The following is a 26,253-nucleotide window of genomic DNA, read 5'->3' on the forward strand; positions in this document are numbered from 1 at the left end:
AGAATGGACACAGCGTCTTAAACTCGTCCTCCAGTGGATGAAAAGCCTCAGAAACAAGAATGTCTTTGTGCTCAAACCAAAAACTACTCCACTAATGTTTATCTTCCTGAAAGACATCACGGATTAAAATAAAAAACATGTGGTGGTTAGTCATCTCAATAAACAATTAAACTTTATGAATATCCAAATGAACAAATAAGAAACCATTTCAATAAAGCCATGAATCACATAGTTATTTTCATGAAAATAAACTTAAATATAAAGAAAAAGGTTTCCAATTGTCTCTAATCTAACAAAGGGGCATGTGAAAGACATTTCATTAATCAGATTTTCTTTGTTTACGTGTTTACTCTTGGCAAAGGCTTTCTTTTCCAGGGTTGGAGGCCTGTATTCTTCATAAATGGAGACTGGATGTGAATACTGATGAAGATCCACTTGGCAACACTCCAAACACACACACACGCACACACACACACACACACACACACGCACACACGCACACACGTTCTTCTCTTTCAAACGCTGAGAAAATGATGCTTGTTTTAAAAGTTTATTGCATAGATCAGGAACAGCATACATATCTGAGGTGACACAGTAAAATAGTAAACAACAAAATTTTTGGCTCACTTTTTCTCGACATTAAAACCAGATAAATCTCTCTGTCCAAGTTTTTCCCATTCTTAATAATCAAGCCACTGGATCAGTATTGTGACTGAATGACAAGATTATCCATACATACAAATAAGCAATAAGTAGATTGTTCTGACTAAAAATAAAATATGTACTAAAAGAAAGACAACATGATAAGACAAATTAGATGGAAAAACAGTGCAAATCAGCCCATACTAGCTTAGAGGTTAGCAAACTCCCACATCACATGAAAATGTTTTTAGAAATTGGTGCACTTGTATGGTGAACACACACACAAAAAATGTGATATCAGGAAAACACAAGATTAAAAAGGAGAAATAAACAACGTTACAAAATGTTTAAATATGAAATCTTCATTTTTCCATGTAAACAGTATGTTAGGTTTCTTTGCATATATTTACTGTGGGGTTTGGATATACTTTGACACTATGAAAATCTAAAACTTACAACCAATCACATCTTAAATAAATAACATTAAAACTGACAGACGTCTCTACTGAAACAGAAAAAAAAACAGAATAAAAATACTTCACTCAAAGGAAAATCCCACAAGAAACTAAAAACAACACTTCAACTGAAGTTACAGTTATATTGATGTGATCAAGTGTCAGCCAGTTTACTCAAACATCATTCAAAAAGGAGGATTTTAAGAGGTATTCAGTTTCGAATACTGAAGGTTTTGGCTTTTTTGATGCTTAAAAGCATTGGCGGCTTTATCTTTGGTTTGTCTGCAAAAAGCTGAGTTTCACTCTCTGTTGTGGGAAAACGTCTGGAGTAAATGTCAGGATATTCCTTCTGAAACTGAGAGGAAAAAAAACAATAAAAAAAGGGTAGGATTTAGACATTTATATAATTAACTGGAACAAACTACGAATGAACACTGGTTTTTGGTTACTTTAATTTTTGTGAAGCATAAATTTCTTTTTTGTAGTTATGTGTAACTAATTAGATGTATTTATTATCTAACAAATATAGCTTGCATGAAAAGTAGCTAGTAACACTAGTAACATTTATATAGAGTTTAAATGCAAATGTTATTTAGCGCATGAGAAAATCTATTTAGTATCTACACTAAATCAAATTTCAATTAATATTTATTTAAATAGTCACTAGATATTTCAAGGATGTATTATTACATGTATTGTTACTTCTAAAAGCATATTAAATGCTAATTAAAGGGCATCTATTTTACCCCTTTTTCAGGATTTAAGATCTGTCTTTTGTGTCTCCAGAATGTGTTGGTAAAATTTCAAAATACCCAGATTATTTATTATATATTTCTAAATATGGGAATTTTGAGCTCTAAAGACACTGTAGCTGTTTTTGTTGCCTGTGCCTTTAATGCAAATGAGCTGGTTCTCCCCACCTACACATGCGTGTCAGAGCAATACAGATATCTCTCTATGCGCTGAGGCGTTTTCTCCAGTGGTGTCTCATGTCATATACACAAGCAGTGACAGAAACAAATTAAGCTGATCTCTCGTTTATGAGAAATACTATGGTAAGTACTTTCCTAATGGTAATTTGATGTAATTCAAGCCTTTCAGCAAAGATGAGTAACAAATAATGTTGTTACAAATTTTATGCACGTACACGTTTAACTTTGCACTGTTTAACACAGAATTGTTCCTTTGTCGCGTTGCATTGGACCTCAACATTGCAGGGATTTGGATCCTATTTTAACAACAGAATTTTTTAAAAAGGAGTCTTGTGTTTATATCACTCAAATATGACTGTGGACACACTAGACCTACACACAGTTTTGCCTGAACACCTTACAAAAGTTAGATTGTGCCTTTTAAATCAGCTACTTTGTTTACCGTCAAAAAAATGTAAATCTAAAAACATGGATAAAATGATGTTCCTATTGTCGTTGAGCAGAATAACAGATGTATCTGTATAAAAACAACATTCTCATACTGAATCTGTACTTATTCGAATTATATTTTAAAGTATTATAGAGTAAATAGATACCAGTTTAATCTTCTTTTTCTTCTCTTTGACAGACATGCTCTTGTCTTTGATGATGTTCTCCAGCAGGTCAGCCAGAGCAGACTGAGACACTGACAGCTTCTGCTGCTCAAACTCCTGACAGCTGATCTGCCTGCAGAACGAGTATGATGGTATAGGACCAGCAGAGCCAGGACACGAGCTCTGAGATAAAGAGCAAGGCAGTGTTAGATGAATAAACAGATGCAGGAACTAATGAATGCAGGAATTGATTGACATTCTGCTTTAACTGCTATTTAAAAGGGTCTGTGTTTAGTTCATCCAGTACAATTACCCTAAATCCACTATTGTGAATTCAATACAATTCAATAAAATAACAATAATAATTTTACAAACTGAAGAATGAGTCAAAATTTAAAAGGACAATATGATCTGAATGATGACCTGATGCAAAACTGAAACCATTTTTAAGCTGCAACTATATAAACATTACATTATCATTTAAACATCTCAAAGTGAGCCAAATGGACCATAAATATAGACAAAAACGTCCATAAAGTTATACATGCATTCTTGATGAGAAGAGAAGCTTTCAAAACTGTATTGTTTAAGTTTTAAACACTTTTGAGTTATTTAGAGCTGTATAAATTCATAATTGTAAGTAAATCCTTTCCTTTCTGTGTGGTCCTTGTAGACTCACCAGTGACTTGAGATAGTTGATGTGATCTTCCACAGCATTGCGCAGATAGACAGGCACCTGCAGGACTTCCTGATGGTGATCCATGAGAAAAGACAACAGCCTCGTAGCCAAGAGCTCATCCAGATCGTCCACCTCCTCACAGCTCAACACACACCTGGAGAACGTCTGCACCAACTGCACACAGAAACACAAATGTAGTTGTAATGTGTACGACATGCGTGAATGTGCACAACAGGACATTCAACAAGTCAGCATTTGCTTTAATGCGAGTGAGATTATGGTTATAAATATAACAAATCAGCTGCATCCATTGAACTCCTCCTGACCAGAGTGCGTGTTCCGATGACGTCGTGTAACCGTGGCATGTCCACGTTCTGGCTCATGCGTGAGATCATCCGCAAGAGCAGCTGGAGTTTGCGGCGGCTGACGGGAGGCAAGAGTAACGTGCAGAGCTGAAGAGCCTCGACGGCCACCTGCTCCAGTGACGGCTGTAATAAACCTGGAACATCATGTGGGCGAAATAAACCACAGCACAAAACTGCGAAAATACTACAACTAGAAATACAAGAGACTACAAACAACACATGAACAATATGAATTATCAATACATATACACACATATGAATCCACACACACATATATATACACGCATATATATACACACACACATCTCTATCTATATATCTATATTATACACATATACATATATATATATATATATATATATATATATATATATATATATATATATATATATATATATATATATATATATATATATATATATATATATATATATATAAAACACACACACACACACATACATACATACATACATATATACATACATATATATATATATATATATGATGATTTTATATAGGATGACTTTATATACACAAACACAGATACATATTTGTCATTTATTTAGATGTGAATTACAAGAGTTCTTTTAAATTTAGGAGAAATGATGCAGTTTGTTAAACAAATTAGAGATGATTTTGCTCAAACATCACTACAAATACATCAAACATTAAATCCCATGTTATAAGTAAATTGCAGATTAAAGGGTCACGAAATACCAAAGCAAAATTTTTGAGCTGCTGACAGTGATATACACGTCCCACACTGCTAAAAACACTATTAAGACACATATTTTACTAAAAAGAAAAAAATTGGTTGCTTTTGCGTAATTTCTAGCAAATTAATTTTTCCGGTTTAAAATGAATTTTTGAAGCTGTGTCACGCCGATTAGGTACTTGTGTGTAATACAGTGTGTAGACTGGCTGTCTGTATACCTGGCAGTACTTAGTGACATCTCTGAGTGTGCTGCATTCATTCATGAGAAAGACTTGGCTCAAACCAATCAGCACGCTCTATTGTGTATGCGGTGCAACTTCATTCATATGCAAGCTAGCTTCGTAGACTGTTTTTACTTGTACAGTGTTTAGATGGCAGAGAGACGCCACGTTGTGTTTACAAAACAAGTGGAAGAAGAAGAATTGTTTAAAGATATGGGTCGTCAGTGTTGCTTTTATAATGTGCTGCAATGAAGGTTTTGTTTTCATATTACCGCTATGAGAGCGCAGCTGGACTCAAGTGTGGATTATAGTGCATGCAACACTCTGAAAAAAATGTGTCTAAGGAACATTTTTTCCTGAGAGCTTTTCTCATTTGGAAATGGTGAAATCCAGAATTGCTGCTCGTCTTCTTTTAATAAAGACACGGCTCTAGTTGGTGCAGATTGTCTTGTCTCTACAGATTTGGTAAGTAAGCGATCAGTTTCTCTCATTTGTCGTGCGGTATCAAATATTGCATTAAAAATACACGCTTCCAGCAGTTTCTCGAATCAAATATTTCATTTGTCATGAGGGGCATGAATGGAATTTCTGAATAAAAGTGCAAAACTGCAGTAAAAGTCCACCATTTAATAATTTGGCAAACAATTTGATTACTGATGTTCATGTAAACGCAGTCACTGTCTTTCTGCCCTGCATCTGTGTGTTTGTTTTGTCTCTGTAAAAATCAGCGTGTGCCCAAATCGAAACTCCTATTTTTAAGCAAATTTCTATGCACCATCCCTCTTTCCCTCCTCTGACACTGCCCCCCAAACTAAGCTAGACACGCCCACTTTCCAGACTTTTTCCAAACTAGAGGTGTGAAAACACCCTGCTGAAATTGGGGTTTCGTGGCCCTTTAAGTTTGGGCAAAGTATAATTAAAGGCCCACAATTTTCAAATAATATAATTTTAAGATCACATATTTTACAAAAAGAAAGTTGATATAACAATCAAATATAATACTTGATGTAGTAGTCCCTGCTTTTATTTATATATATATATATATATATATATATATATATATATATATATATATATATTTTTTTTTTTTTTTTTTTTTTTTTTTTTGGGAGGGGGGGGTTTGGGGTGGGGGGGTTAGATAATGATAATGTTAGATAATGTGACAAAAAGTATGTATTAGTATTCAAAGTGTGCCATAGAATGAGTTAGCGTTAAAATGATAGTTCACACCAAAATAAAAATTGTAATGTTATTCCTAATCTGAAAGGATATATTTAAAATAATAAAAGTATCTCTTCTGTGTTCTACACAGGCAAGCCAATCATGTGGATTTGGAATAACATGAGGGTCTGTACAATAATTTTATTTTTGCATGAACTATCGCTTTCAAGAATCCTAGATGTTAGTCTGACAAGCACAACATACACATGCTAAAGCACAAATAGACAAGCACATCCTCACGTGTGTTTTTCACATGCTCTTACTTTGCTCAGGCTGGTGTGTTAACAGGGCTGAAGGAGGCCGAGCGGGTGCAGGTTTGCTCAGGTCCAGAGAGCTCTGACAGCGTCTGCTAAAGCTTGGACCTGTTCTAACATCCACGCAACTTCCATGCAAACTGGACAAACCGAGACCTCTGAAGCCAACACTGGATGTGGAGTCAGGTCTCATAGTAATTTCAGCCACGGGTGCATGAACACTAAAGCTGCTAGCAGACATTTCTCTATTCTCCTCTATATCAAACAAGTTACCAATGCTTCTGGGCCGGGCTCTGGCAGGTCTCGAGTTGTTTCGCCGCAGATCTGCTGAAAGTTGGGAGCTCACGCTGCTGCCGGAAGTGTTTATGGATACCAAGGAACTCTGGAGGTTTGGTTCTAATGGAGAATCAGTTTCAGGGTTTGATTTATCACTGCTACAGGACTCGAGGCTTTCAGACGACCTAAAAAGTCTGTTTTTGGCACAGTTATTAATGTTTCCCTCCAGTGAACAACTTCTGGGACGAAGCCTGCCATATGGGACATCTGTTTTGTGGGCCTGAGAAACATCTAGATAGCTACCATCCAGCCTGTCTCCATCGCTGACCCTTCTACCTCTAAAAACTCTACGGGTTTCTAACTTGGTCTCTGTTTTTGAACTGAAAACTTCCTTCATGGGCGAATCGGCTTCATCGATGGCCTCTTTTCTTATTAAGCTGAGCAGTAGGCATTCGGTGGACCTGAACAGGTTGGCTGGGTTCACATATGGGTTTTTGGCAGGCTGTGGGCAGTTTGGCTCCTCCTGGTTTTTACGCTTTCCAGGTTGGGATTTAGGAGTCGTGATGTAGCCACACATAACTAGCAAAAAGGACCAGACAACAGAACATAAAACAACAAAGAGGCAGGCAACGAAGTGAGACATGTAAAACAGAGCAGACAGGGTTAGTTTTGAACATCGTCTGACACCACAAAAGCAGTGCAGTCAGTAGACACGCATCTCCATAGTTTGTTCTTATTAACATTTTGTAAATTGAGACCCACAGCCAAATGATTTTGATGACCCTTTTAGTAGGACTTTCCCCAGAAAGGACAAAGGATGAGTGTGTAAAAAAACAAAACACAAGCCTAAAATCTCAAAAAACATTAACATGGGTACATTATATTAAATATATACACAACTTTTCAAATGTTTGTGTAAATCTTAAATATATATTAAGTAATCTCGTCTGATATTATAATATATTAAAAGTTTTATACAAAAGGTGAACGCATAAGCTTTTCATTAATAAATGGTTTGTTAGAACAGGCTAAAATATGGCTGAGATTAGGACTGCACAACACATCACTTCAGGATTGATATCGCAATTTGTTAATCTGCAATAGTTACATCGCTGAATATGCAATGTCAAATTGCATTCATAGTTAGAACCACAATTTAGAATATGTCAATTGTGGAGTCATCGCAAATTTTAACCCTAAAATTGAGAGAAAGTTTTTCATTTCAATGTGTTTTTAAGACCTGTTACTGTGTACAATTTAAGCAAATTTATAGGTGCTGTTTGTAAGTTTGACACCCAGTGGTTGAACTAGATATTACATCCCTGGATCAAAACAAACACAAGTGCAGGTCACCAGATTGCTTATCGCTGCAAATCTAGTCACGTAGTGCATTTTGACATTGGGTTATAAATGTATCCTGCCCACCTAATCTTTGCGCTAGTAATAATTATATTATTTGCTAAATGATAACCTCATGTGGAACTCTGAATCTGCATCTCATTTAGGAGTCTGCTACTGTCCACCGGAGGTTGCATTTCTGTCACCAATGCATGCTTTCAGAGCCTTTCTGAGTGAATAAATTAATGAATTACGCGGTTTTCCACCAAGGCAACCCGGAGTGCTGGAATATTATTGGCTAAACTGGCATTGGACAGGTTAAAAGAACCAAAACAAAGACAGAAGTTCCGGCACTGAAAGCACATTTTTAAAAGCAGAATACTTGACTTCAGCATTGTTTTTCAGATAAACAAAAATGTTCACTTAGCATGTTTCTGAAATATCAGCATACATATAATGGTATTTTTATGCTTTAGAAGAGTCAAAAACTTACATACAGCACCTTTAAACTAAGACATTAGAAAAGGCATATAAACCAAAATCTATTGTTTTTAATTATTTTTACAATGAAGACTATACACTATACGGTCTTATTTTATCTACTATTAATACATTTCTGTACCTCATACGTTTAGATTCCACAGAAATCATAAAATTAATTTGTATTTGTTCAATTGTATTGTACATTATGCTAACTCCTCTACAAAAAAATCCCAATCAATGTAAAAATACTAATCAATTCCAAACAGAGTTATGTTATAAGTCATCTTTTGAAAATAAATGTATATCTTAATATACATTGCAGACAAACAAAATATCGTAATATCAGTTATTTTCTAATATCGTGCAGCCCTAGCTGAGATTTTTGAATATCGGGAATCTAAGGCTTAAAAAAACAGAAAATTGCCTTTAAAATGATCCAAATTAAAATTTTTGCAAAGGACATTACAAATAAAAAATTATCAAGTTTTGATTTATTCATAAGGCAATTGACAAAATATCTACATGGAGCATGAACTTTACTTAATATGCTAATGCTTTGTAGAATGAAACAAAATTGTTAATTTTTACCCATACACTGTATTTTTGGCTTTTGCTAACATTTCTGAACAACATAAAACTGCTTTTGTGGTCCATGACCACACATATTTAAAAATAATTATTGCTGTATTGGCAAATCCGTCTATTATTTGGAGTTTGCAAAACATACTTTTGCTTCTTAATATTTTTGTTAAGTTAAATCAGAATTTTTTATAAATAATAATAAAAAAATCAAAAGGAGAAGCATTTCAGTGTTGATCTTTAAAGTTAAATAGATAAATCTTACCTTAAAAAAATACCTTAGATAATCCTGAACACCAAACTTTTTGAACAGTGGTGTATATGTAACCAGTTAATTACAGCATAACCTGATCACAGACATGCAAAATCCAAAACATGTTTCATACATACCCAGGATGTTGACAAAGAGTTCGTAATACTGATAAGTGAGCAGTGGCTGAGGAAGACTGTAGAAGTAGTCTGAGACCGTTTTAAACACATCCCGCTCAAATCCTAGGTAAGTCGGCTGGTCTGAGTCATACTTTGGCCCTGAAAAATAATACATAATATTAAAAAATTTATTATTTTGAGTTTTATACACGGAAAAATGACAAAAGACAATATATGCATGGTCTCTATCTGGCTGTTGTAATATGTAATACTGTACAGGAATGCAAACTTAACAGAGTGGACAAATGTTCGAGGCCATATCTCTGTATGTGAAGGCTTCAGATACAAAAACATCACCAAAATAATATCATTGTTTATGTGTAGCATTATTAAAGATTAAAAGCAAGAAATATTAACTTCATAATGATCTTGATTGTCCAAATAAAACCTTTTAAGTAATATCTTATTTAGTATCTTATAAAAGCACCTGAACTTCCAAAACCCAAAGTTGACATGTTTACAAAATACAGTTTTTAATTTTTGTAATATAAAACTTACAGTTTGCTAGACATTTCATAGCAGACAATACCCAGTGCGGTAAATCTTCTACGGAGGGAGAAAAATAAGATATTATTCACGATGTGAAAATATGACTATCACCACTATGTTTTTACACAGAGATGACACACATCTGGCCTACCTGTTTTATCCTCCAATGAAACGACTCCATGTTTATTGACTTTGGTCATATTATACACAATGAACTGAGGATTGACCTTGGCTGGATCCAAAACGCCTTCCAGAGAAGCAGATCCCACCAACTTCTGCAAACTGAACATTCAAATGACAATCAAATTCAACAACAATATGACATTTACTAAATTACTAATTAAAATATGCAACTAATGTGTAATCATTTTCTAAAGGAATTCTTTACAATTTTACTCCATTGCACAATTTTCAGAAACAAAAATGCAAAACAAGCCATCAGCAAAGATTTCTAGACATTAAAGACTAACGTTATCTCTGCGAAAAACTGAAAATTTCTCAGAAGAAGGTCGTCTACGGAGACTTGAGAGTTTATTTGTGCATCCTGAAGCTCCACATTTTAACCTTCTTAGTCGCTGACATTATCTTCAGCAGGTGAAAACTCTAATAACAGATGGCTGCTTCTCACTCAGGGCTGTTTATGCTAATGAGGGAGAGATCGTCTCTAATGTGTGGGGCTTTCCCCCTCTGATGACATAACAAAAGGGGTGTTAATCAAAGTGTTTCTGTTTTTATTAGGAGTGATAATAAACATTGAATTCAATTATTAATTCTTACCATTAGTGGCTGGCTATAACCACACAGGATTGCCACAAAACTATGTTTAAATCCCTTATAAAAGTGATTTTTGCATAATAGGTGCCCTTTAAATTAAATATTTTGGTGACCCATGTTAATGCCAAGGCAAACATTCAACCAAAACAATATCAATCAAGGTTTCAGTAGGATCTAAAGGTAGAAAAAAAAAAAGATTCAAAAAAGCAAATAATAATTAAATAATACAATTAATATAAAATGTATAGGGAGCACAAAAGAAGAACTTTTAATAATTCTTAAATTATTTGACAAAAAAAAACTTAATCTTGGAATATGGAAATAAGATGTATTTTTGTTTTGTTTTCCAGTGCAAAATTTTACGGATTGTTAAATGAAGACAGAAGCAAAGTTTTGGAAAGATACAGGATAAGTTTTTTTTTTTTTGCGAAACATTTCTTGAAATTAGCTAAATAATAAATAAGTTCATTAAACCTTAAATTTCCATACTCTGTTGACACATATAGGCTCTTTCCTAGTAAACATCTAACTTTTTTTCCTTTACAAGTTCATACAGGAGAAAAATAACGAAGAAGATATTTATTGTTTGGTAGTGCATGCAAAATTTAATGTGTCTCTCTAATGCAGTATTTCTCAACCACTTTCCTGGAAGAGCACCAGCTCTGCATATTTTCTATGTCTCCTTAGCCAAACACACCTGATTCAGATCATCAGCAGAGACTGAAAGTTCTGTAATGGGTGTGACAGACAAAAGATCATCCAAAACATGCAGTGTTGATGATCCTCCAGGAGCACTGCTCTAATGTACTTAAAATTATGAAAAAGCCAAAGACTTTTTTTTCTAAGACTAAGAAACCTGATCAAAGTATCACCGTCGGGTAAACCTGCTTCTTTGCAAGTGACTAAATACAGGAAATACTCATGGGGCAAAGCAGTGCACTTCAACACATGAAAACTACATGTGACCGATGGTATCGGGGGAGGTCGGTCGACTTACTGTGTAAGTGTCACATTCTTCCAGATCACATGAATATCATCCTCTGTGAGCTCCCTACTGCGCTCCGTCTCACCTGAGGACGATCCCACAGGAGACTCTTGTGTTTCTGGATCCACATTTTCCTGTGTGCAATAAGTCAATATTACAGATCTATAATAAAAATAACATTAATGTGAATTAATGAAATCAATTTATTAATAAATTAGCAATAATTTTGTCAACGATGTTCTTGCTCAAAAGACCTCAATGTGTCATTAGGAGCTTTGGGTAAAAATGATGTTTTGTCTGCGTTTATTGATTCTCAAAGTGTCATTGACTTTGACTTTATAAACCAGCAAACACCAGGGTTTCAGCAAAAATTATAGTGTTCTGTTGTAAATGTCTTCTCACAGTTTCATTTTTGGATGAACTACAAATATAACAATATGTTTAGAGCGAGTAATATTTACCAATGTTTCTTTATCAAATTTCTTCGAGCCCCTGAACTTGAAGAAACTCTCCCTGTCCATCATGGATAAGCTCTTTCTCCTCATAACAGTGGGACGGTTAGGAATAGGCTTCAGAGGAGATGTTGATGGAAACCTTAAACACATATTAAACCAGAAAATATTGTCTAATGTCTGTATGCATTTTTTTCAGACCTTTATAAAACACCCATTTGATCAGACCTGTATAGTTGGCTGTTGTCCTCCAGGTCCTCCATGCCCCATCTACCCTTCACATCCTCAATAACATGGTTCTTCAAAAACTTTTTCAGCAGCTGGACTGTCTGCTGTCGGGTGACATCTGGTCCAAAATTGCTGTTGTTTTTCAAGAGTTCATGTAACCAGTCCACAGCGGTGGATGCGGTGAAGCAGTTCGTGTAAACTCTAAAGTGCTGCCGGTGCTTTTTCAAAGGCATCCCGGCTCGGAAAAGCTTGGTCACTTCATTCCACTGTAAAATAAAGAAATCATATCACACAATACATTTATTTATTATCACTTCAGATAATAAACTATAATCACTAAGTAATTGGTTGGTAGATTGTCCAAAACACAAAAACTGATAATTCAGCATAACAAAAAATATTCTGTAAAGTTCTATTGTTACAGTTTGTTGTTAAAATATATTCATAATTGTCATTAAATACACACAATGAGCATAAAGAAATGATGATTTGTAAACATAGTTCACTTGGAAGATAAATAGTAGCATATATAGTTAACTTCATATGACTTACACTACTTACAAGTGAGCTAAAGTGAGGTAAAGTTGGTTTGATATTCGCACATTCATTCAGTGACAACTTTTGACATGCTCACTATATTGTTCATCATGGTACTTTGAATATTCTTTCAATATATGACTTCAAAACAACATTAGCACTTTTTATTTGATTGTTTATTGTTGTGCTTTGAAAGAAACTGGGTGCTAATATAATTTCCCTATTTAGTATTAGCAGAGAAAAAGGTAAAAAAGCATTTTACCTTTCTAAAATGTAGGACAAATTCAGAGTGTGTGAATATAAAACCAACTTTAACTTACCTCAACGTAAACTGAAAGTTACAAACTAACATTCAAAAGTGTTATACAAATACTAAACAAAATATCACAATGCATAATCAGGCCATCATATTATCGTATTGCATCAAATAAAGTGGAGACTCACCAGTTTAGTGGCCCTGTATGGACCCGGGGTGACGATGTGAGAACTCATTGAAAGATTACGGTGCGTCCAACGACTATAAAGCCGTTTTCATTATTCCTACAAATACATGAGAGTTTACTTTTAATTAACTGAATGCATTTGCTAGCTATATTAAATACGCACGCTATACTTATCGAAAAATAAAGTCGCTTATTGAGCTATCGCGGGCTGTGTAAACAGATAATCCGAGGTTGTTCCTTTCCTCACACCCGTTTGAAATTACAACGCAAACGCTAGAGAACGATGTGATTTGATGATTTGTTTCATCACATGACCAATGTGGCTGCACTCATTGGCTGTCCGCTGGTGACAGATTTGGTTGTCAAAATAATAGTCCGGTATAGCATGATCATTATAGTTTTATTTACAGCCAATGCTTCGCACATATGTATATTTTCTAAAGTTTCTCCCTGTCGTGAGGTATTTAAAAATTATTTTGAATGTAATTTTAATCTTAACAACGATTAAAAAGTAAAATTGTTTTAAAACTGTCTACATTAATAGCACGAATTAACCACAATGACTGTAATTGTAATTTATTTTCGGTAATGTTTTATATATTTTTCAAATTCATTTATTTGTTTGTTTTGTATATGTTTTCTTGTATTTATGATATGATGCTTGCCTGCCTGTTAGTTATTCTTATTACTTTTAAATAGTAAGTTGGAAAAAATGCAATAGTCTGATAATAATGTGTAAATAATAATGATTACTCATAATAATAATAATAACTTATAATAATAATATAATAATAATAATAGGAATAAGAAGAAGAATAATAAAATAATAATAATAATGTGTGTGTGTGTTCATATATATATATATATATATATATATATATATATATATATATATATATATATATATATATATATATATATATATATATATATATATATATATATACATATATATATATATATATATATATATATATATATATATATATATATATATATATATATATATACATACATATATATATATATATATATATATATATATATATATATATATATATACATACATATATATATATATATATATATATATATATATATATATATATACATATATATATATATATATATATATATATATATATATATATATATATATATATATATATATATATATATATATATATATAGTCTTATTAAAATATCCAAATACACATAAATAAGAAATTGAAAGACCTTGCTCTGCAATAATGTACAACACATCTAAAACAAATGCGAAAACATCAAGAAAATATCAAAATAATAAATAAAATGACATTACGACTACATTTCCCATATTGCAGTGTGCAAACACAAATTAAAAGTTTCACTTCCTCTTGTACTGTTTCCGGCGACAGGTTTCTAGTACTAAAACTGCTCGTCAAATATTTAACGGTTTTTCTGGTAAGTGATCGACTATTTGCCAGCTGATCTCACTGGATATCATTCTCTATGTGCTGATCAGCAAACAGCAGCTTACCATAGGGTGATTTTCATTCATTATCAGAGGTGCAGAAGAGTCGCTAGTGAGCTTTGTGTTGCTAGCTTATGGCTGTCAGTGAAAACTGAAAGTGGTTTAGCAGTCGTCTCCTACTTTACTTGCGGTAAACTCGCATTTGCGTCTTAAACCAGCAAATCTTTAACAAAATATGACGAGTCAGTTAGGCATACAAATTGTTACCCTACAGTATAGCATTGATTTCACAGGCATCGTAGATGATTAGACGTGATATTGAACTTAAATGATTTTTAAAAGGATGGACACTTAAAAATGCTAAAATAATAACACGTGGATACTAACTATTAAGTCTATTTATGTAAGTTTATCTATAATTAATATTTAATACTAATTATTAAGTGTGTTTATTAAGTGTATTCAAATTGTTTAATTGGTTTTGGTGTTCATCTCAACACAAAATGCTTGAAAACTTAATTTGAAATGTTTCTGATTTATTTATTGGTTTTCATAAATGTTCAGATTTTTTGAACAACATATTTTTGGTCATATATCTTTATTATCTATATATCTGTTTGTTAACATTTCATTTCTTAACAATTAACTCTAGTTAATTAAACTAGCGTTAAACTAATGAAAGCTACTTTCAGCATTTTCAGCAGTGTTAATTTCTTACTCACTGAAATCAAAGTCATAGCTATTACATCTGATGGAGCTAATAATTAATTCATTTCAGTTGTATATCTTAAACTAACATTAACATTGTTTAAGCAGTTTTTTTCTTACTGTATTACTGTATAAAGTGTTACTTGATGTATTTTATAATCCTTTTGCTATGTAATTTTGTTTGAAAATGAGTCCGTTCTTAATGTGTACATACAATACACACAAATTTTATACAAATAGACACAAACGAGTTTTTTTTGTTATTATACCAGATAAATACATTAAAATAAAGTTTTTTTATGGTAGCAAGAGTATTGTTAGTTTTTTAGGATATCTATTTGCTAGTGTGCTTCAAAACAATGAAACAATTCACGTTTAGAAGATAAAGACCTCATATCAACATTCAAAGCTTACAGTTTGTCACTTCCAAAATTAGTTTTTGTTGTCACCAGTCATACTTCCGTTTCGCATCAAATCTTGATCAATCAAATGCTTTCTAGTATCTGACATGTCCCGCCCCCTTCAAGACGCTTCTCATATGCTTTTTATTTGATGCACTTCATCTCTTTTTTTTAATCCTTTTTTCTTAAAGCCTTAAGAACAAAGTACAGAACATTACAAAAAAGAAAGAAAAAAAGAAAAGAAAAAAAATATATCAGGGCTGTACAAAAAACTAAATATAAATAAGACAAACAAATATATGTGTAAGTATACATACTATAAATGGGTAAGGGCCTTGAGGAATTACAGGATCTTTAAGGTTTTAGGTTTAAAAAAAAAAAAAAGGTTTTAATTCTTTTTTATTAGTGCTTTGCTTTTTGTTGTTTGTATAATGTTTGAATTCTATTACAATAGCAGGATTAAATGATTTTTGGTTATTAAAATTTTATCTGTGAATATGGTACTTTGTAAATATTATCAAAAGATTAATAACATAAGCTTCCTTCTCTATTTTTTGTTACAGTTCAAAAATCCAAAATAACATGTAGGTATTCTAAACTGAAACTTGGCAATAATTTGTCGTTTATGAATTTAGAGATCTCACACCATATTTTCTTTGAGAATTGACAAACTGGCCGTGACAAACAAAATGAACAGTTTTGGAAACTTGAAAAGAAAATGTTTGACGGTAAAATGTATGCAGAGTTTTAAACAAGACCTCTTTAAAATTTTTTGTAATAAAAATTGTGTTAAGCAATGACCAAACCTCTGAGGACCCCAGACCAATAAGAGATTATATAGGGTTTTTTTTTACTATGAGTGACTGAAATAAGGAACATATGGCCTTATTTTAGTGAGAAGAAAAACATATTTTCCCACATTGTTTATCTTTGGGGTGTAACAAAGAGATATTTTCTGAATATGAGTAACTTTTACATAGTCAGACAATACATGGGAATACTTAAGCAGCAAAGTATTATAAAGGATACAATTAAATTAAAATGTGATAAAAATTCTTCATAAGACATTAAGTAACCTTGGGGATTCAATATCTGTATGCGCTTCATCTCAACCACTCTTGCTGGCGGTGCTGTGACAAAACAAAATGCTATAGGCTGTTTTTTTTCAAATGGGAGGACATAATATGTGTCCCACCTCTCTGTTCATTTTAAGATGAGATTACACCAAACTAAAAATGCACATATTTGTAAATATTGTAATAATAATGTATATGATATATAAAATACAGTTGAAACCAGAAGTTTACATACACTGTATAAAAAGGCACATAACCATTTTAAAAAAGTCAGATGGACAAAGGGGAAAGCTTACAAGCCTAGGAACACCATCCCAACTGTGAAGTAAGGGGGCAGGAGCATCATGTTGTGAGGCTGTTTTGCTGCAGGAGGGACTGGTCCACTTCACAGCATAGATGGCATCATGAAGAAAGAACATTATGTAGAAATACTAAAACAACATCTCAAGACATCAGCCAGGAAATTAAAACTTGGCCACAAATGGGTTTTCCAAGCAGACCATGACAGTAAGCATACTGCCAAATTAGTTAAAATGTGCTTTAAAGATAACAGAGTCAATGTTTAGGAGTGGCCATCACAAAGCCCTGATCTCAATCCTATAGAAAATTTGTGGGTAGAGTTGTAAAAGCTTTTGCGAGCAAGACATTCTACAAATCTGACTCAGTTACACCAATTCTGTCAGGAGGAATGAGCCAAAATTCCTCCTAACTATTGTGAGAAGCTTGTGAAAGGATACCCAAAACATTTGACCAAAGTTATACAGTTTAAAAGCAAAGCTAAAAAAATACCAAGGAAATGTATGTAAATTTTTGACTGTCAAATAATTAATAAAAAATTCTCTAAAGAAATTCTTTCATTATTCTGGCATTTAGCAAATGTAATCATTTAGTTAATCCTAACGGACCTAAAATAGTAAGTAAACGTTTAGATTTACCATCTGACATTTTAAAAAAATGGTTGTTCCTTTTTTTTTTAGAGTGTATGTAAACTTAGGTTTCAACTGTACATTCAAATGTCTACTAATTTCACACACATCCTTTCCTCCTAGGGTCTTCTGCTGAACTCTGAGTCCAGATAGGATGATTGACATAAAGGCATGGGCAGAATATGTGGTGGAGTGGGCAGCTAAAGACCCCTACGGCTTTCTCACCACAGTCATCCTAGCTTTAACCCCTCTGTTTATCGCCAGTGCCCTTTTGTCATGGAAGCTCGCCAAGATGATCGAAGCCAAGGACCGCGAGCAGAAAAAGAAGCAAAAAAGACAGGAGAACATCGCCAAAGCCAAGAGAGCCAAGAAGGACTGAGCGTGAGATGGAGAAGGGTCAATATCATCGTCCAGTTCCCTGATATATATGGCTCGTTTCTTAACCCAGGACACGTATTATGGGACCTGGAGCAAGTCTGGGCTTGAAGGAGACCTCAGTTAAAGCCTTAGAGGAATCATATAATCAGGGGGTTGATTGATTGATTGATCAATCTTAAAGGCAGGACTGCAGTATACTTTTCCAGGATAATACTAGTACAGTGGGAAATGCACTGCGCTGTTGTGCTATACACTATTGTGCAGTACTCTGCATTCCATTTTTTTTACTGGGTTGGTGGTTGTTTTCAAGATGAATCCATAACTACATTACAATGAAGTTTTTTATAATAATAAAGAACATTCTTAACGCAAAATTGTGTTGATTTTTCATTTGATTTCTTAAGTACCTTATTTCAGATTTGTAAAGTTTCAAGAGTGACAACTGCATTTAAATACAGGATTGGCTGCGTAAATTGAAGAATATAATGTGCACAGATCATGATTTACTTCCAAATAAGCAAATTGCGATGACCAACACCATGATGATTGTAGCTGTGTTTAGCTTTTTGCACATATTACCTAATAATACTACAATGACCAAAGACTTATTATGGTGGGTATTTTTAATGACTCTGCACGATTCTGGCTAAATTGAGAATCACTATTTTTTTTTTTTGCTTAAAATCAAGATCATGATTCTGCAGATGTAAAATAAAAGCTAATATGAGTAGGCTATTTATCTTATTCTTTTTTTTTTTTCAATTGTGGTAAAACAATAATAATGATATAAGGCCTATGTTAGGCATGGGACGATAACTGTTTTCAAAGTATACCTAGAATTGGAAAAGTCAACGTTTTAAAACAGCAAAAAAATTCTGTAATACCTTTCCTAAGGTATGTGTAGATTTCTTTTGTTTATTTTTAGGACAATAGTATCTCCAGCAGAAAAAAAGATCCAAATAAGTTTTAAATTGTAAAGAAATCTGTGTTTTTGAAATAAATAAAGACAGCAGAAGTCAGTGATTCATTTGATTTATTCCAGCCTGAAATGTTTAGCAGTAATCAAAATATCATGATATTGTGAAACCGTAATATTTTTATCCAAGGTTATCATACTGTCACAATCTTATACCGCCCCATGCCTAGCTTATGAGTAGGTCTACTGTTGGTTAATATGCAAGATTTTGTATAGACTTTGAATGGTGGACTTGAACAGGCTTTAAATTTGTCCTGGTTGTTGATTCACAGTAAAGTGAGAATACAGCTGTTCATAATTCTGAAGTTGGATTGTTATGTTTGAGACATATGCTTGTCATTGACATTATTAGACCATTTATTCACTGGTAAAATGAGACATTTGTCATAATCAGATTCCCTCATGCATTCTATTCAACACTATATAGGCAAGAGTAGTTATACTGACCCATTAAACATTTATTTTCATGCACAACACTTTGTGATAACTATAAAAGAAAGTCAAACCTTATAAATACAGTATGGGACACTTTTAACACTAGAGGTGTCCATGTTAATGAACAACGTTTATAAAACAACGTGAAGACTTGTTTGACCGCCTTTATGCTTTTCTCCTCATCTTAAAAATATAATTGGCTGAATCATAGAAAATCAGAATTAAGATCATTTGTAGGGTCGAATCGAGATCGCAATCTTTTTTCAATTAGTCATGCTGCTCTAACACCATCAGTAGATGTGTTTTATGTTAGGAAGACTGCTTTAGTGAAGTGTTGCCATATCCACAATATTTCGGTATGTCTTATTTCTGAGATAAGAGTTTGGGTTTAGCATATGAAACTGTTCTTGTTTACTGTTCTAGCAACACTGAGTCAAGATTTACCGCTTTCACTACTGTGCATATAGAGAGAAAGATCTTTATGCTCCGAACCACAGGTGTCAAACTCAGTTCCAAAAGGGCCGCAGCTCTGCACAGTTTAGTTCCAACCCTAATTAAACACACCTGATCAAACCAATTGAGTCCTTCAGGCTTGTTTGAAACCTACAGGTAAGTGTGTTGGAGCAGGGTTGGAACTAAACTGTGCAGGGCTTCGGCCCTCCAGGAATTGAGTTTGACACCCCTGCTCTAAACTTTCATTAACAGCTAATTGTTGAGTTTAGTGCCATAGTGCCATAGAGATATGATCAATGTGCTTGTTTTTTGTTTGGTTGTTTAAATTATTTTTTTACTATATATATATATATATATATATATATATATATATATATATATATATATATATATATATATACACACACACACACACACACACACACACACACACAAATATATAAACCAATTGTAATTTTTTTTTAACTCAATATGACCATACGAGTCTGACAGTGGCTGACCTGTAAAGGATTTTTAATGGCTGATGACAACATTGAGAAATCAATCTGGCCAATATAATAGATTTAATCAGTAATATGCAGAAAATGAGTAAAACGTAATGAACATTTATAATGCATAATTATTAAAACCTAAATTAGAAATTGAGGTAGCTTTTAGCACAACCTTTTAGTGAACAAATAATTGTAGAATATTAACAACTAAAATGTAAACCACAGAGGCAATATAAAAAAGGATTAGTGCAGCCTTTCATTATTGTTGCTAAAATATCTAGAAAGTAAGCAAATAAAAACGGTGAAACACCTAAACAAATCCAATTAGATATTTCAATAAACCAATGCTTTGAAGCAGCCGTTTCCCAGGCTAAAACAGGAAGTTTTATTATAGTACAGGATAGTTTTTTTAATAAAGATTAAACTGTCTAATGTGTTTTGTTTTGCTGGCTTGGTTAGGAAGAGGCAGTTGTGAGATTTTCGATTATTTGTGAAGTTGATGGTTTAATTTTTGTTCAAATCTATTCATATTCCTCATGGTATTTTTGAACGCAGGAAGGTAGCATCACGTTAGAAACTAGATGACGAATGGTGGGGTGACACGGTGGCTTAATGGTTAGCACTGTCGCCTCACAGCAAGAATGTCACTGGTTCAAGCCCCAGCTAAGTCAGTTACCATTTCTGTGAAAAGTTTGCATGTTCTCCCTGTGTTCATGTGGGTTTCCTCCGGTTTTCCCCACAGTCCAAAGACATGCGCTATAGGTGAATTGAATAAACCAATTTGGCTGAAGTTTATGTGTGTGAATGAGTGTGTATGGATGTTTCCCAGTACTGGGTTGCAGCTGGAAAGGCATCCACTCTGGAAACATATGCTTGATAAGTTGGCGGTTCATTCCGTTGTGGATTACCTGATGTATAAAAGGACAAGTCGAAGGAGAATAAATGAATGAATGAATGAATGAACAATGGTCATTTCACTTCCTGTCAACTGCTGGATTAACATCTGAGTGGCTTGTCTTAATGAGGAAGCATGAATTCAGGTTATGGAAAACATTGTCTACATAGAAAGACTTATCGGTAGATGACAAAATTTGAAATAATTCCAAATATCATTTGAAATGTTGGCTACAATATTCTATTGATACCACAATATTAATAGTTTTAATTTCAAGAATAGGTCATGTTTAGATCATATACAAGACATGTAATTTAGGAAAATGAAACATTGTAAAAATCTGTTTATGATTGTGATAATAAAGTGGCATCATAAATTAACAATAACAAATACCAATTAATTACAAACATAAAAGCACAACCAACTGTTTTTACAGTTGAAATAAACGAAAGTGACTTAAATCAGAGGCATTAGTATTTTAAGTGAAGATGCATAAGCAATATTTTAATAACACAAAAGAACTTGAGTTTAACCTTGTCTGCACATTTTATTCACCTGATTTACAAATAAAGTGCAAGAGGAAATCTGCATATCTGTCATGGTTTACATTAGTCTCTACCTAAACAAACCTACAAAGTTTTCAGCATACATCCAGAATTAAACACTTTAACACACACAAAAAAAAGACCTAAACTAAACACCTCAAGCGCTGTTCCTTGTTTGCCTTCAGAAACCAGTACTGAATATTTATATACACAGTAAGTGTTGAAATGCAATTATATCAATTCATTTAAACTGCTAATTTACTTGAAGAAAAGAAAAGATGATTCAAACAGGCCTATTTTTTGGTTCCTGCTGGCGTCCAGGACCCTGGCTGGAATGCGTTGGCAGTGCTCACTGGTTCTTCGCTAAATTCAGTCTTTCCAAACTGTGCGGCTGAAGCGTGACCTTTGATCTGAGTCTGAACAGACTCAGCCACCAAACCGTCTTCATACTCTTTTACTTGCAGAGCTTTGTCCATTTCCTCAACCTCTGCAGCTTTTATTTTTATCTGCTCCCTGCTGTGTTTGTTCTGTAGCAACTCCTATAGAAAGCAACATACATGTTAATTACGGCACTGAAAGGGATAGTTCCCCTAAAAAAGAAAATTCAGTCATCATTTACTTACTTGTTCCATACCAGTTTGAGGTCTTTTTTTTTTGTTGATTCATTCATTCATTCATTTTCTTTTCGGCTTAGTCCCTTTATTAATCTGGGGTCAGCACAATTTATCCAGCAAATGTTTTACACAGCGGATGCCCTTCCAGTTGCAACCCATCTCTGGGAAACATCCATACACGCTCAAACACTACAGACAATTTAGCCTACCCAATTCACTTGCATCGCATGTATTTGGACTGTGGGGGAAACTGGAGCACCTGGATTAAACCCACACGAACGCAGGGAGAACATGCAAACTCCACACAGAAAAGCCAACTGACCTAGCCGAGGCTCGAACCAGCAACTTTCTTGCTGTGAGGCGATAGCACTACATACTGCGCCACCGCGTCACCCTTGTTTTGTTGAACAAAATATATTGAGCAATGTTGGATAGTTACTGTAACCCATCACTTTTACTGTAGGCAAAACAAATACTTTGGAAGTCAGTGGTTAAATGTTTTCAGCTTCCTTTAAGATATCTTCTTTTGTGCAAAACAAACAAAACTAAAAAACTCAAACTGGTATGGAAGAAGTAAAGACTGACAGAATGATGACTAAATATTAATTTTTGGGTGAACTATCCCTTTCAATACAATGACACATTCATTACATAATTAGTTCAATGTGTATTTAGTTGAGAACTGATTAATGACCTAGAAGTTCTCTTGATATAATCAGAGAAATCATATATTAGGTGATTATAATTACTACTTCTGGTATTGAAAGCGATGGAATGTATGCTTGTTGTTTTTGAAAATATAGTGTTGATGTATGTACGTACCTGACAAAAGTCTAGTTGCCCATCCAAGTTTTAGAAACAACAAATAATAACTTGACTTCTAGTTGATCATTTGGTATCAGAAGTGGCTTATATGTAAGGTAAAGGCCTCTAGATAGAATATGCCTATATTACCTACATAAAATGTGATCATGCCTTGATTTCAAATTATTTAATTAGGACAGTAAGGTCTGACTTTGCTTAAACAACAGTCTTGTTACCTAACAGAAGTAATGTACAGTATATAATATAAAGTCATGGTGCAGTGGAAAAAGAATTAACATTGTGTCTGACTCCCACGAGCTTGGAGGACTGCATCCATACTCTGCAATGACTCACATAACCTCTTAATAAAGTCATCTGGAACGGCAAAGAAAGTGTTCTTACAGGACTCCCAGAGTTCATCAAGATTCTTTGGATTCATCTTTAAACAATTTGGCTTCTCCTTCATCTTACCCTAGACATGCTCAATAATGTTCTAATCTGGTGACTGGGCTGGCCAATACAAGAGCACCTTGACCTTCTTTGCTTTCAGGAACTTTGATGTGGAGGCTGACGCATGAGAAGGAGCACTATCCTGCTGAAGAATTTCCCCCCATTGTGGTTTGTAAAGAAATGGGCAGCATAAATGTCTTGATACCTCAGGCTGCTGATGTTGCCATCCACTCTGCAGATCTCCCCCACACTGAATGTAACCCCAAACGATGATTTTTCCTTTAACACACTTGACTGATTTCTGTAAGAATTTTGGGTCCTTGCAGGTTCTGGTATGTTTTCTGCAGTATTTGTGATGATTGGGATGCAGTTCAACAGATGATTCAATGGAAAAATCCACCTTCTGCCACTTTTCCAAATGATCAACTAGAAGTCAAGTTATTATTTGTTGCTCTTACAACTGCGATTGATGACAAGACTTTAATCAGGTAGTGTAGATTCATGATTGTACTGTTTTTTTATTTTGTTTACTTTTGTGGATATGGACCTAGGAGTTTGCAATAAAAAAGGGATGATGGTGTTGATGAATACCTCAATAGTAGGTGGTTGCTTTCGCCTGCCTCTGATCCAAGCTATAAGAAATAAAAGGAAAAACAGGTAACTAAGACAACTTATCATTTTATAACAAGATATCTAGTAATGACAACTGAGTTTTAGGTAAGACAGTAAATAAAGAAAAATGTGTTAATTAAATTTATATTGTCATAAACATAGATTGTTTGGTTTACACTCCGTATTATAAATGCAATATCTATTACCATCCCATTCTGAAGGTATGCTTCCTTCCATGTACTCAAACTCTTTTGGATTGGCTACTTCAACAAGACGTCTGGGCCGAACGACTCGCCCTGAAAAAGAAAAGCAAGAATGAAGATGACTAATATATCAGGTTTATTTAAACTAGCAACAAAAATAGGACATCTTTAACCATTACTGGGTAATAAGGGGTAACATATTATCCAGATTACTTAATCAGATTCAATTTGATTCCAAAAATGTATAACTTTTAAGTGTAATAATTTTACAAATTAATCACACAATAGAAAATATTGCTGAAAAAATATCCTAAAAGTGTATAACAAGTCAAAACAAGTATAACAATTTTTTTATTGCAGACTCACAGAAAATATTTGCTTATATAAGAATAAACTTAAAAGTATCTATTAAGTATCTAAACCAGAGATGCCCAAACTAGGGCCCGTGAACCATAGTTGGCCCATTGTAACCTTTGATTTGCCCCACCATCACATCTGAGAAGAGAGTGAGAAGGATGCAGATAGTTGGGGCAAATGCCTTTCAAATGATCCTCATTTGTAATTTGACATAACCAATTTTTGCTTGTTTGTTTGTTTTTTTGCTGAGCTACAAAAAAGCAAACTGAAATGAAAGGTTTCAATTAAATGTAAATAAATCTGATTTGTTTTTTTAAATGCAAATAATGTCAATTAACATGTAGACATCAGTGAGCAAAGCACAGCAAAAACTAGTTTAACTCCATTCTGTCATAAATTAGATTTTTTTACTGCAATAACTTCATTTCAAAATGTGAAGAAATTGCTGTGTTAGTTAACATAAAGAAATGTTCTCTAGTTATTTTTAAATATTATTAATAAGTTAGAAAATCATCCTATAATTTATATATAAATTTATATTTTATTAATATAAAGTTAGGAAATCATAACTATATTTATTTTCAGACCACTAGCCTCAACCAAGCTTGTTTTTTTTTACCTTCATAAGAAAAATTTTGGGCACCCTTGATCTAAACAGTAATTTTTTTTCAACCAGGCACTTTGTGTAACAAATACCTTATGCCAAAGGTAATCTAAAACTAGCCACAGTACATAACCTAAAATGACCAATCTAACAGATTATGTTACTGTCAACGATTTTTAGGTCACAGGTTTAGAATTTGTGATTAATCTTTCTAGCAGTCTTTTGAGCAATTGCCAACAATTAAATAAAAATAAAAGATTGTCTGAAAAGTGATTGGGAGAAAAACTGCTGTACATAACTGTTACTATTAAAATATGAACTATTTAATGTATTTTTACCACCAGGAAACATTCTGAAAGTTCACAGCCATTTATAACTATTAACTTATTATAAACCATTTATTTTATGCTGACGTACTACTAAAAGAGTGTTAAGGTCTCGTACCAGGAAAACCGTCCTAATACTTGAAACCTGAAACTTGTCTTATATCGTTTGCTACTAGATTTACTGTACAAACAGGGCAAGATTAACGTTACTCGTCAAAGTCCTATGTATGACCTACCCGTCCATGTCTTCTGCTGGGGTATGTTGTAATATTTGTTTCCAGAAAGATCTGTGCCGACGTGCTCTTTTACCACGCCAAATGTTCTTCGCAACAAAGAAGCAATGCGGCTCATCTCTGTGATTTATATGTGAGATGTCAAAATATGCGCTTGTACTGCACATGCAAACACGTTCACTGCATTTGTTTGCGAATAACATTCACGCAGCATTAATGTTGT

The 26,253-nt window shown here is 33.7% G+C and overlaps 3 protein-coding genes across 5 annotated transcripts; 1 reads left to right on the forward strand and 2 right to left on the reverse strand.

Moving 5' to 3' along the window:
* Positions 1–534: 534 nt before the first annotated feature.
* On the reverse strand, positions 535–13,358 carry depdc1 (DEP domain containing 1). 2 transcript variants are annotated; one of them, NM_198872.2, is made up of 12 exons: positions 13,092–13,358; positions 12,111–12,376; positions 11,892–12,024; positions 11,443–11,564; positions 9,823–9,953; positions 9,681–9,728; positions 9,144–9,281; positions 6,087–6,932; positions 3,628–3,800; positions 3,302–3,475; positions 2,626–2,805; positions 535–1,452 (listed from the first exon to the last, which is right to left on the reverse strand). In NM_198872.2, the coding sequence occupies exons 1-12, from the start codon at positions 13,137–13,139 to the stop codon at positions 1,309–1,311; spliced, it is 2,403 nt and encodes an 800-aa protein (NP_942573.2). In that variant the 5' UTR covers positions 13,140–13,358; the 3' UTR covers positions 535–1,308. The 2 variants fall into 2 exon arrangements, with proteins under 2 accessions (NP_942573.2, XP_087118681.1); XM_087262555.1 differs by lacking the exon at positions 6,087–6,932 and having other exon boundaries at positions 538–1,452; positions 13,092–13,353.
* Positions 13,359–14,417: 1,059 nt separating this feature from the next.
* smim15 (small integral membrane protein 15) lies at positions 14,418–18,406 on the forward strand. 2 transcript variants are annotated; one of them, NM_001159946.2, is made up of 2 exons: positions 14,418–14,533; positions 17,778–18,406. In NM_001159946.2, exon 2 carries the CDS (start codon positions 17,809–17,811, stop codon positions 18,031–18,033), a length of 225 nt encoding a protein of 74 aa, NP_001153418.1. In that variant the 5' UTR covers positions 14,418–14,533; positions 17,778–17,808; the 3' UTR covers positions 18,034–18,406. The 2 variants fall into 2 exon arrangements, with proteins under 2 accessions (NP_001153418.1, XP_087119564.1); XM_087263438.1 differs by lacking the exon at positions 14,418–14,533 and adding an exon at positions 14,614–14,733.
* Positions 18,407–20,871: 2,465 nt separating this feature from the next.
* Positions 20,872–26,242, reverse strand: ndufaf2 (NADH:ubiquinone oxidoreductase complex assembly factor 2). The gene is made up of 4 exons (NM_001113650.1): positions 26,034–26,242; positions 24,514–24,603; positions 24,287–24,327; positions 20,872–22,366 (listed from the first exon to the last, which is right to left on the reverse strand). The coding sequence occupies exons 1-4, from the start codon at positions 26,146–26,148 to the stop codon at positions 22,121–22,123; spliced, it is 492 nt and encodes a 163-aa protein (NP_001107122.1). The 5' UTR covers positions 26,149–26,242; the 3' UTR covers positions 20,872–22,120.
* Between the last annotated feature and the right edge of the window lie 11 nt (positions 26,243–26,253).

The sequence above is a fragment of the Danio rerio genome, chromosome 8 (assembly GCF_052040795.2).
Source record: "Danio rerio strain M-AB ecotype USA chromosome 8, GRCz13ab, whole genome shotgun sequence".
NCBI lineage: Eukaryota > Metazoa > Chordata > Actinopteri > Cypriniformes > Danionidae > Danio > Danio rerio.

Coding starts and splice junctions, on each gene's coding strand:
- depdc1 (NM_198872.2), bottom strand. CDS start 13,139: ATGAGTTCTCACATCGTCACCCCGGGTCCATACAGGGCCACTAAACTG. Junction 2,806..3,301: donor TCAACTATCTCAAGTCACTG/GTGAGTCTACAA, acceptor TCTTTATCTCAG/AGCTCGTGTCCTGGCTCTGC. Junction 1,453..2,625: donor AGAAAAAGAAGATTAAACTG/GTATCTATTTAC, acceptor TTTTCCTCTCAG/TTTCAGAAGGAATATCCTGA.
- smim15 (NM_001159946.2), top strand. CDS start 17,809: ATGATTGACATAAAGGCATGGGCAGAATATGTGGTGGAGTGGGCAGCT.
- ndufaf2 (NM_001113650.1), bottom strand. CDS start 26,148: ATGAGCCGCATTGCTTCTTTGTTGCGAAGAACATTTGGCGTGGTAAAA. Junction 24,604..26,033: donor CCAGCAGAAGACATGGACGG/GTAGGTCATACA, acceptor TTTCTTTTTCAG/GGCGAGTCGTTCGGCCCAGA. Junction 24,328..24,513: donor CATACCTTCAGAATGGGATG/GTAATAGATATT, acceptor TATTTCTTATAG/CTTGGATCAGAGGCAGGCGA.